The 12973-nt window shown below is 33.9% G+C and overlaps 1 protein-coding gene across 2 annotated transcripts in view; it reads left to right on the top strand.

The window, feature by feature from the left end:
• The window catches only part of slc4a4a (solute carrier family 4 member 4a), a 127945-nt gene that overhangs the window by 100003 nt on the left and 14969 nt on the right, over positions 1-12973 (top strand). For both annotated transcript variants that reach the window (XM_056458362.1, XM_056458363.1), the window contains 5 exons: positions 3012-3085; positions 4732-4917; positions 5126-5239; positions 6728-6889; positions 10469-10647. In XM_056458362.1, coding sequence (XP_056314337.1) covers positions 3012-3085; positions 4732-4917; positions 5126-5239; positions 6728-6889; positions 10469-10647 — 715 coding nt within the window. The remainder of the gene's footprint in view (positions 1-3011; positions 3086-4731; positions 4918-5125; positions 5240-6727; positions 6890-10468; positions 10648-12973) is intronic.

Genomic DNA, 12973 nt, shown 5'->3' with positions numbered 1-12973 from the left:
TGACCCCATACTCCCAGATCACCTACCACAGAATGCCATGAGGGACATGGTCGAATGCCTTCTACAAGTCCACAAAACACATGCGGACTGGTTGAGCATACTCCCATGAACCCTCAAGCATCCTAAACACTACTGTTACACTAGTGTTTACATTTTTTTTTTTTTTTAGTTTTAGAGACAGACGCTGCAAACTTTTTCAGTCAATTCACTAGCATTGAAAGTGCCACAAAGTGTTTCCATCTCTGATACTTTAATAGAAGACAGCTAGAACATGAATGTAAACAGTCAGCATTGGCAGTAACTTGATGTTTTTGCTCGCAGGTTTTATATTGGTGTAAAAGATTGCGCTAGTCAATTATCACACTGTCAAACAAGATCCCTACTTGAACTGTTTGAAATCCAGAGCACTGGGCAAAACAAAGTTTTTGAAGTTTGAAGTAATAATTAAATCAATTCTCTGTATCAGTGTAATATTTTGTGGCTAAGTTAGTTACATGTTGACATTGACTTGTGCTTCACAGATGATAGATTTGTTTATTGTGCTAGTGGCTCTCTCTCTCTCTCTCTCTCTCTGTGTGTGTGTGTGTGTGTGGCCTCGGTAGGAATGAATGAGCAATCTAGGGGCGAATGTGGACGTGATGTGGTTTGGGGTTAATCTCCTTCATGCATGTGGTGAATTAAGAGCGTACGGAGAGCTGCTTGCGGGTGAGACTCATCCACTCATGCCGCTTTCCTCAGAACCGCTGTTTGCTCCTCTCAGCCCTCCCTCGTTTTCTCTCCAATCTGCTGCCACAGAGAGAAACAACAGCTGTGTGGAAATTAGTTCCAGTTAGGGGAACCCAGCAAAGAGACTCTTTAAAGATTAATGCAGTGGAGAAGTGGTGAACGTTTACAATAATCATTGCAGATCGGTTGGCACGTACTGTATGCCGTGCTTAACTTGGCAATAAAACACGTGCTCTTGTTTGAAAGCCTGCTTGGTAAATTTGTCAAGTGTGTTGCAAGTTTAAGTGACCATTAAACACATTAAACTATTATCTGCTGATTTTCACCTGTATGATTCGGGGCTATAAGGTAAAAGATAAATAAATCTGATCATCATTCATACATTTTCTTTTCAGCTTAGTCCCTTCATTAATCCGGGATCGCCACAGCAGAATGAACCACCAAAGCACATGTTTTACACAGCGGATGTCCTTCCACCTGCAACCCATCTCTGGGAAACATCCATACACACTTATTCATACACATACACTACAGACAATTTAGCTTACCCAATTCACCTGTACCGCATGTCTTTGGACTGTGGGGGAAACCAGAGCACCTGGAGGAAACCCACGCGAACGCAGGGAGAACATGCAAACTCCACACAGAAATGCCAACTGACCCAGCCGAGGTTCGAATCAGCGACCTTCTTGCTGTGAGGCAACAGCACTACCTACTGCGCCACTATGTCACCCCTCTGATCATCATTTGAGTCTTAATTCAAGTGTGTTAAATGTATCAAATGATAAATAATTTAACAATAGCATGGACATCAATCTCAACTGGGTGTGCAGCCGAACAAAAAGTACACAAATATATACAAAAAAGTGGCAACACTAAAAGCTCCAAATGAAAATTTTCAAATGAAAAATGTTAATTTGTTAAAAAGTATATATAAATATTTATACAACAGTTCTGTCTGGTTCTCAAACCTGATTGGCTGATGGCAGTGCGATATTCTGCAATATCAGAACTCGTACAGCCTCCTTACCCTTAGAGTGAGCCGCCCACATAGAGTGACAGCAGATCAATAAACTCACTACAGTTTCACTAATAATGCAGCTGTTGGACAACATCATGCACCTTTGAGCCTTTTTTAGACGAGAATGTAGTTGATTGCAACTGTGCAGTTTATTTATAAGGATAGAGCCTATGTTAAATACTTATAAGATACAGCGGGTCGGCATCCATCAGCTTGTCATCAAGCAGAGTAAAGACTGTTGACGTTGTCTATCCACAAGATGGAGACAGAGACCACATAATAAGCCCTTAGAGGAGAAAAGTTCAGCATATTTGCAAACTACAGCTGATCAAAACATTGTAAAACTAGTAAGTGGCATTCTAAGTCAATCTCTCTCTTTTTTATGTTGCAGTTTACAGTATTTATACCATGGTAGTTGTAATGTATTGAGTGTGAGATGGGACTCATATCAGGAATGTATGTATTTTGTGTAGGCCCCTGAGTTACTTTTTGGATGGCCATCTGTTTGTTTTTAATGAGTCTCCTGTTTTCGTTACTACAGACTAGTTCAGTAAAAGAGAGAAAGAAATGCCTGCATGTGTTTAGCATTTTTCCTTATTGCAAACACAACAGCAATCCGGTAGTGATTGCGTTGCTTTGGCTTTTTCTCTGTTAATTATTGTGATCTCCCGATTGCAACAGAGAAATACTGGGAAATCTCTGTAGACTGATGGCATTTCATGCCGTTTAGCCTTATAATCTTAAAATGTGAGCAAAATCCCCTGTTTTGTCATCACTTTAGACATTACGCTAGAGAATCATTCAAATACTAGCTCTAAAGTGAGTTGGTGAATTAGTAAAGGCTTCAGCTGTTCTAATGTCAGCTGCAAATGTGAATGAATGGCGGAAGAAAGTAGTTCCTCGTACAAAAGGTTTTTTAGACTCTCCGTGTTTGATTTTCTTTTTTATAGACAAGATTATGCTGTCAAACTGTTGTATAAACGCAAAATCACACTCGTAGCAGTGCAATATGGCTATAAATTGTCACTGGTGGGACACTGACGCACGCCTCCCACCAGTGCTAATATACAGCCATATCTCACTGCTACTCGTATGGTATTGCTCATATATATAACATAACATTTTTATTTTTTCATTTTTTTAAACAAATTTTCTAATCTCATATACATTGTTTCCAAATTTAAATATGACTTAGAGTTTTTATTGGTGGTTTTTGATGTTTGTGCTGATTGTATGTTTTGTCTTCTTTCTTTGTTTTTTTCAGCCAATTCTTCAGATGTGTACACTGATCCACTTGATTCAACATTTGTCTGGACTGTAAATTATACGACAGACCCAGTAAGTTTTACCAAAACATCACAGATTTGAAAACTTCTCACAGGATAAACTTTTTTCACAGTTCCTACAATTCTTGGTGGAAGTGCCTACTTTTTGTTATGTTGACACTATTAAATGGGGATGATTTTAGCTCTATATGAACACCATTTGGTGGAACTAGATTAGCTCATACTTTAGAGCAGGGGATAATCCAGCACAATAGGAACTGCAGTGACATTATTATATGCTGATTGTTTGAATCCATGTCATGCAAAACTCTGACACAGTATTTTACAAGGCATATACATTCAAAAAGCAAACATATTAGTGCCAGGGTTGCTTTGTCTGCAGAGTTGGAATGCATTATTAGTAGCAGGAAGCTTTTTAAGTCATGGCAAGTCTTTTTTTGTAATCATTAAGCTCAATTTTTTTTGTAAAGGTGACATATTATATTTACACAAGATGTAAAATAAGTCTCTAATGTCCCTAGAGTGTGTGTGTGTGTGTGTGTGTGTGTGTGTGTGTGAAGTTTCAGCTCAAAGTACAGCACAGATAATGTTTTATAGCTCTTTGAAACTGCCTGTTTTAGGCTTTGATCCAATTTGTGCCATTTTGGTTACTGTTGCTTTAAATTCAAATGAGATTGTGCTCCCAGAACTATTGACAAAAGAGGGTGGAGCTACAAATGCCTATATGTCAGCATAGTGGCTGATTCAAAAACAATACTTATGTCCTATGCTAATGAGCAAGAGATCATAACTAATGGGTGGGACTTTCCCCCTCTAATGACATGTACAAAGGGAGAATGTCAATCAAAATGTTTCTGCAGTTTTATCAAGGGTGATTATAAATTTTTTTATTAATTAATTTAAATGTTTTTAATTAACATTAAAAACATTTTTACCATTAGAAGCTAGTTATATTCACACAATGTTGCCACACAACTGTGTTTAAACCTCTTATAAAAGTGATTTTTGCTTATAGGTCCCCTTTAAAAAAAATGTTGTATTGATGAAATTCATCTACATCTTGTACGGCCTCCAGAGTGATAAAAACTAATAAAAAGAATCATTTTTGCATTTTTAGTAAGTTGACACAAATTTTAGAAGATGTGCCTCATTAAGTTCAGAAAAAGCAATAGTTTTTATCTTATACTTAAATTGATTTCAGTCTTCTAAAATCATTTTGTCCAGACCTAGCTGATGTTGTTTTCACCTCCACCAGTCAGTTTTACACTTCAAGCTGCAATTAATAGACCAAGATCTCTTTGACAATAAATTCATTCAGATAGCCCTCTGTTTGAGACCATGAATGCCGAAATCCCTGCCAACATCTTTGTGACTCAATGAGCCGTTTCTCTTGTGTTGCACTTTTTGTGCAAACCTGAACAGTATCAGATTCATTGTGCAACTTCAGAGAAACTGGAGAGAATCAGGCATCTACCTTCAAACAGAAACTAAAAGCTTTACTGTTCTGCATTTGTCTTTGTTTAAAACTCCACTTCAGATGGATGGTCTGGGTCAGGTCAAGTTGAGGGAAAACATTTGAACTCTTCATTAATGTGCCTTAAACTATGGGGTGTTATGTGTAATTATGTTTTAAATGTTTGATTGAATCCCCTGATGATTAGATATTCTGATCATGTGTTTTTTGTCTCATTTGTGAAGCGCATGAATGCCACCTGGTCCTCCTTGTCAAAGAAGGAATGCCTGAAATATGGAGGAGAGCTGGTGGGCAAAGCCTGCGAATTTGTGCCCGACATCACCCTCATGTCCTTTATCCTTTTCTTTGGCACCTATACCTGCTCCATGTGTCTGAAGAAATTCAAGACCAGCCCGTTCTTCCCTACTACTGTAAGTAATCTCACTGCAACACTTCAGGACTCTTGATGGACTCTTCAGTGCGTCTCTGATTATACAGTATTTGTAGAGCATGTGCATTTGTTTGGTCAAGGCAGTCATTGATCCTAATCAGTACTGCAGTTGATAGGCAAGAGATTACTGATGAAATGCACACCTCTTAGTTCTAAAAATGGATATATACAGTATTGTTTCATTTTAGGTAAGGAAGCTCATAAGTGACTTTGCTATTATCCTGGCCATTTTGATCTTCTGCGGTGTCGATGCTCTGGTTGGGGTTGAAACGCCAAAGCTCATAGTGCCAAGTGAATTTAAGGTAAGCATCTTTCCATAATGTCTGTTGTAAAATGAAATTCCTTCTAGTATATGGTTTTAAAATTGGTTTAGTGCAGACCTTTTTATTTTATTTTATTTTATTTTCATTCGTTTTCCTTTAACTTAGTTCTTTATTTTTCTGGGGTCGCCACAGTGGAATGAACCACCAACTATTTTAATTTAATTTAATTTAATTTTTATTTATTTATTTTCCTTCACCTTAGTCCCTTATTTATCAGGGGTCACCACAGTGGAGTGAAACACCAATTATTTTTATTTTATTTTATTTTATTTTAATTTCATTCATTTATTTTCCTTCGACTTAGTCCCTTATTTATCTGGGGTCGCCACAGTGGAATGAACTGCCAAATATTTTAATAACATTATTGTTATTATTGTTTTATTTATTTTTATTTTATTTTCATTGACTTTTCTTCAGTTTAGTCACTTATTTATCAGGGGTTTCCACAGTGGAATGAACCGTCTTTATTTTATTTTAATTTAATTTAATTTAATTTAATTTAATTTAATTTAATTTAATTTAATTTAATTTAATTTAATTTAATTTAATTTAATTTAATTTAATTTAATTTAATTTAATTTAATTTAATTTAATTTAATTTAATTTAATTTTACCCTCCATGGGTGCATTTTCTTTATTTTAATTATTGTTCACACAATATTATCACTTTTAATTTATAGTGTAATTCTTAAATTTTCAGTTGACATTACTAAAGTTTATTTTATTTTAGCATTTTTATTGTAAACATTACCGATGCTGATTGCAATACTATAAAATGTCTATATAGTTTTATTTATAATTAAATTTTATTTGGTTTTATTTAGTTTTGCAGTTTAAAGGAACAAAAATGGCTACAATTTAAAATAAAGTTTAACAAAATATTACATTTTATGGTTTTAGTAAAGCACAAAAAAAATGTGTGTCAAATGATTTTTAGCTTTGAGAATTACTTCACAATAATGAATAGCAGTGATTAAGTTACATGCCAAAACTGCATGCTAGAACTGCATTCAATCATACGTGAGCTTACAAAGGCATAATAAGTTATCCTGAGATTTTCTGTCCTTTAAATTTGATCATCTCTTTAAATTTTATCAATGTTTACTTAAAATAAGCATTGCTTACTGTATAAATGATAAATAGCCAGTTCTGTATGTACTGCTCAGCATTCAATGTTATTTATGTGTACAGAGTTTCTTTTGGGACAGTGATCAGTGTGTGGGTCAGTCCACGGGGTGTTTTTGCTCAGGTGGCCTGATGCTCTGTTTAATAAAAATAGATTTTTCTCAGGAAGTATAAACATCAGAGGACACATTGGGTGACACACTGCATCCTACACAGAGACTCACAGTATGAGTCAATATCAGTCCAGTCAGATCATTTCTGTTTGTATCCTGTAAACATTTGCCAAGCGCCCTGACTGCAGACTTCTGTGATCATCAAACTGCTCTCTTTTCATGTCCTCAGCCAACAAGCCCAAACCGTGGCTGGTTTGTGCCACCGTTCGGAGGTAACCCCTGGTGGGTGTACCTGGCAGCGTCTGTGCCAGCTCTGCTGGTCACCATCCTGCTCTTCATGGATCAGCAGATCACCGCTGTCATTGTCAATCGCAAGGAGCACAAGCTTAAGGTAGGCCTGCTGCGAGTCTGCTGTGAGACTCTGTCCCAAGCCAGATGGTTTATCACGCTCACTTTGAGCCATGCAGGACCAGAGGAAACTCTCACGGTGCTGTGGGCGACAATATCAGGATATTTATAGGACGTTTTTTACTAATAGAACCCTGTAATCTTTTGTCTGGAGGTTATGAATCAGCACTTAGAATCAAAAATAGCATATATCAAAGAGATGCATGCCATAGGGGAAAAGCATCATGAAACACTTTCTGCCATCATTCAGTCAATCTAAACTCCTAAGATCTATCTATCTATCTATCTATCTATCTATCTATCTATCTATCTATCTATCTATCTATCTATCTATCTATCTATCTATCTATCTATCTATCTATCTATCTATCTATCTATCTATCTATCTATCTATCTATATATCTATCTATCTATCTATCTATCTATCTAGCTAGCTAGCTAGCTAGCTATCTAGCTATCTATCTATCTATCTATCTATCTATCTATCTATCTATCTATCTATCTATCTATCTATCTATCTATATATATATATATATATATATATATATATATATATATATATATATACATATACATATACATATACATATATATATATATATATATATATATACATATACTAGATATGTCCTAGATTAGATGAAAATGTTAGATTAATCTCTTACAGGTTTTGAACAACACAAATTATGAGAGGATTTATATTTTAGAGAATGATCTAACCATGTAATATTGGTTGTATTTTAATTTAACAATTATATAATTATATTTATTCTAGGAATGATAGTCTACTACATGCATGTAGATAATTGAGTACACCCCTCCCTCTTTTGTGTTAATATTTTCTATAGGATACTTTGAAATAATATATTTTTGCATATACAGATTAGTCAGCCAAAACTGGAACTAATCTAACTAAAAACCTAAGATCACAGTCCAAAAATTAGTACACCCAAATAAATATGTTAAAGAAAATGAAGATAAATATTTACTTGGAATTCTGTAGTTTGTAATTTTAAATTGTTTGTATTTAAATGTATTCAGGGTGTCTGCGGGGTCTTAAAGTCTTAAAATTTCTTAAATCTCAAAAGCTAAATTTTAGGCCTTAAATAATCCTAACCCTTAAATCTACTGAAATGTTGTGTTGTAGGCCTTAAATCTTTTTTTTAAGCAGGTCTTAATTTTCCTTCATTCATGTATAGCTACCCAATATGGCCATTACCACCCATACAATCACCAATAATCTCATTAAAACTTTTAACTTTTTATTACAAAAAAACATTTAATTACTTTCCTTACAGTAACATTAGCTTAAATGTTCTAATGTTCTCCATTTATTTACTGAGAATACTGACCTGACCTATATATATATATATATATATATATATATATATATATATATATATATATATATATATATATATATATAAATATAGTTTAAGTCAGAATTATTAGCCCCCCTTTGAATTTTATTTTTCTTTTTTAAATATTTTACAAATTATGTTTAAAAGAGCAAGCTAATTTTCACAGTATGTCTGATAATATTTTTTCTTCTGGAGAAAGTCTTATATGTTTTATTTCGGCTAGAATTAAAGGAGTTTTTTATTTTTTAAAAGCCGGTTTAAGGACAAAATTATTATACCCTTTAAGCTATATATTTTTTGATAGACTACAGAACAAACCATCGTTATATAACGACTAGCCTCATTTCCCTAACCTGCCTAGTTAACCTAATTAACCTTGTTAGGCTTTTAAATGTCACTTTAAGCTGAATAGAAATGTCTTGAAAATTTTCTAGTAAAATATTATTTACTGTCATCATGACAAAGATAAAATAAATCAGTTATTAGAAATGTGTGTGTGTATATATATATATATATGTATACATATAATTAATTAAATTATTATTTTTGTAGACTGAAGTAATTGACAGCTATGTTTTAATTCTATTTTAAGGGTTAAAGGGTTTGTGAATGGGTAATTGAAAATAAATTTTAAAATATTCAAACAAAATTATTATTGTTTTATTAAATGTACTCAATTTTCCTATTTTGTTGATAGGGCAGGTGAATTTTTTTCTATGGGATATTTTAAAAAGTCCTTAGCACATAGCCCTGCATAAGTCTAAAATGTCTTTCATAATGGTCATAAAAGTGTCTCAAAAGTCTTAAATTTAACTCCTATTTTAACTATCTGATGAAATATTGGTATTATCTTTCTAATCCTAAAAATCTTAGGTGGCCAGACTTGTATTTTATTGAATATAACTGTTTAAGAAAACAGTTTTTGTGTAAATGCACCAACAAATATTCCCTATATTCACTGAGAACTGCATACAAAAACTTATTTTCAAAAAGGGGGTTTCTCATTTACTGTATGCTGGGCACTACATTTGTTATCTTTCAATATTTTCACATTCAGTCTTGGTGCTTCCGAAAGTGGTTTCATCCCACTGGCACACTGCTGGTCCACAAAGGCCAGATTCTGAACAGTGGAACAAAGGGGGATTGTGAATCAGACAAAAGCAAAGCTTTTATTCTCTTTTGGCCTGTAATGTGAGATTGGCCTCTAAACATTGGGGCCTGGGTAATGCTTCCCTGTGGAAGGACATTGTTGCCATCTCTGTGAATATTACACTGATCTGATGACATATCGTATTGTACTTTTTAATTTATGTTTGAATTCAGCACTTAACAAGTCCAATTGATTATTTAAAGGGATTATTTTTTGACTTTGTTGTTCTGAAGTATCAGATTTACAGTGACCCTAATTTTTAATGTTAAATGAAATGCTATTTGAATGCCATGTTACCACGAGTTTCTTTAAAATAAAATATAAAAACAACAAGGAACACTATGGCCATCCTAGGACATTAAAATAAACAAAAATTTGGCAACACTGCTGCTATAAGATGTCCCTCTTTGTATTTGCATGTGTTGTAAGAATTTGCATGTATGTGTGTTGTCAAACTGATGAAGATTTATTTTCTTAACTTCCAGCCAAACAGAATTGAGTTTATAGGCTCTATCCTCTTCCAAAAGCAGCAATTCTGTTGCATTTAAAGGGACAGGCACACATTTTTCCTCACACTCAAATACTGTAGGTTCAAATTTGACAAGTTAAAATACATTATTTGTGGGGTATTTTAGAGTTGAAACCTCACAGACACATTCAGAGGACACCAGAGATTTATTTTTTTGGGGGGAGGGGGGGGGGGGGGTTCACAAATTAATCATGAAAATTTAATCTAATGTGTTGAAGTAACTTTTGCAAAGTAACTTTGATGTGACCTCACGTTAAGTATGCAGTACTTTAACTAAGTTCAAATTATTTATTAAATGCTGACTTTTAAAATATGTGAAATATTGGCATTGACCTTTTCAATAAAATATATAATCAAATACACAAACTGTAGTGGTCAACAAGACATATACTGGTCTACCACCATTATCAGCAATGATTGACAAGATTGGTATATTTTGACACAGTTGCCTTTAATTGATCATGATTCCTCTGGCGTAATAATATCATTTTATAACCACCCTCTTTTGTTTGTGTGGTTTAGAAAGGTGCAGGTTATCATCTGGACCTTTTCTGGGTGGCTGTTCTGTTAGCGGTGTGCTCTTTTATGGGTCTGCCATGGTATGTGGCTGCTACAGTTATTTCCATCGCCCACATTGACAGCTTGAAGATGGAGACAGAGACCTCTGCCCCAGGAGAACAGCCCAAATTCTTAGGTGTCAGGTGAGTTTTATAGTGTATAAAAGATGAGAAGATTTCATCTGATCTCTGTGTATCTGTATTGTGTCAGTATAAGATTGAAGGTTTTGACTATGACAGTAAAGCTTTTATGTCTCTCATGGAGTACAGATTTGGGTCCAGCAGGGGGTCTGTTTAAAGGGCTGAATGTTGGACTGAACTCCAGGAGGTTTTATTGATGCAGCTGTAAGCTGAACAAACTTAGTTGTGCTGAAGCCAGTGTTAAAATTATGTTTTAACACTTCTCTGGTACAGTTAAAGGAGTAGTTAACCCAAAAATCTAAATTACCCCATAATTTACTCACCCTTAAGCCATCCTCTGCAGATATGATTTTTTTGTTTTATCGGACAAACACAATCTTAGTTTTACATTTTTTTGGGCCTTTCATGCTGTATAATGGTGGTGGACGATGACTTTTATTTTGAAGCTTAAACAAGCACATAAATCCATCATTAAACCTGTCCTTAGCTATAGCCTTCGGTCACAGGATATTTATTCACTTTCTGTTTCTAAAGTGCGGACTGAGATGGGAAAAAAGGCTTTCAAATTCACAGCACTTTTTGCGTGGAATAATCTGCAAAGTTGCAGTTTAAAGAATTGGTTTCACTAAACGCTTTTAAAGAGTACAGATGATTTAGAAATTGAAACAGGCTTGTAGATGTTTTGAATAGATGTTTTGAATAGTTTATTTGTAAATGTGTGATTCTTTTTAACTGTTAATTGTTTTTTTTGTTTGTTGTCATCTAGACCCATGTGACAGGTATACAGGATGCTCTTGTAAAAGAGATTTTAAATCTCAATGTGTCTTTCCTGGTAAAATAAAGTAATAATAATAATAATAATAATAATAATAATAATAATAATAATAAAAATAATAATCAAACTAACCCATGTGACGCCAGGGGTTTAATGAGTCTTATAAAGAGGATCAGTGTGTTTTTGTAACAGAATTATTCAAATTTTTTAATCATAAACTTAAATCACTGACTTCTGGCAGAAACCAAATGTCATGTTATGTGTGACACATACAGTATGATGCGTGACATAAGACAAGTAAACACATATAAGCAGCATTGTAAGAATAATATACTGTTTATTGTTATACAGTAAAGCCAAAAATCTTGTTTGTCATCAATGCGTTCTGTTTGGTAAGTGGTTCCCTTGAGACACATCTATTCCTGGAGCTTCCAGTGATTGGAGTTTATAATTGGAGTGTATTTTGGTACATTTTTTTAATTTGCTTGGCACTACCTCCATGTAAAAAAGTGAAAAAGACAATATTTAATCTAAAATGTATTATTGCTTGTCTTTTGCTATTTATCTGCATGTTATGTTATGAAAATGAAAGGATAATCACATAAAGAGATTTTCTTTTATATCTTTCATAATTTGATTTACAGAAGCTTTCTTAATGAAAGGCTTTTGGTATCACAATGTGTGTTTTGATTCATATTCTAGACAATAAATACGACACAAGCTTATATTGTAGCTAACGGTAATAATTAAAATTGGAAATCATTATTCATGTTTGTGGAGATGATATCTAATGGGTTCAACCTCACAAAATGTCAGCTTGTGTCCCTGAACAAGCAGCTAAACTCTTAAGCCGCACCTGCGGGTCTGTTACCCTGATAATTGTACTGCAAGTCAGTGTTGATAGATGCGTCTGCCAGCTGATGTTTTCCTATAATTAAAACAATTATATGCTTCATACATGCTTGTCTCAAGATTGTATGGCTCTATGCATTATTGCTGTATGCACCTGCTAGTGGGTTCTGCTGAAAAAGCTAAACCTATTAATTAGAAGTGGGGTTACACAAACTATATAACTACAACTCTTTTTTTAGGAAACAAGTACTTTTATTAAGCCAGGATGTATTAAATTGATCAACAGCTTTCTAATCATATTTGTAATGTTAAATGTTAAAAATTATGTCATCTTTTACTTACCCTTCACTTGTTCAAAAACTATTTGAGTTTCTTTCATCTGTTGAACACAAAATATAATATATTTTAAAGTATGCTGGTTGCTGGGACCCATTGACTTCCAAAGTAGGAAAAATACTATGGAAGTCAATGGGTCCCAGCAGCCAGCATTTTTCAAAATGTCTTATATGTTAAATGTGTATTCCCGGAGCTTCCAGCCATTTGCAGTTCATAATTGGGGTAAATTTTATATAAGTGTATTTTGATGCATTTTTTTCTTTTTTCTTTTCTTGGAACTATTTCCATTTTTTAAAAATAAAAAAGACAGAATTTAGTTTGAAATGTAGTCCGTCCATTATTTTATAAAGGTTTAAAACCAGGTTA

Source organism: Danio aesculapii, chromosome 5 (genome assembly GCF_903798145.1).
Source record: "Danio aesculapii chromosome 5, fDanAes4.1, whole genome shotgun sequence".
Lineage (NCBI taxonomy): Eukaryota > Metazoa > Chordata > Actinopteri > Cypriniformes > Danionidae > Danio > Danio aesculapii.
The sequence above is the reverse complement of the archived record's forward strand: the minus strand, read 5'-3'. Positions and strand labels throughout refer to the sequence as shown.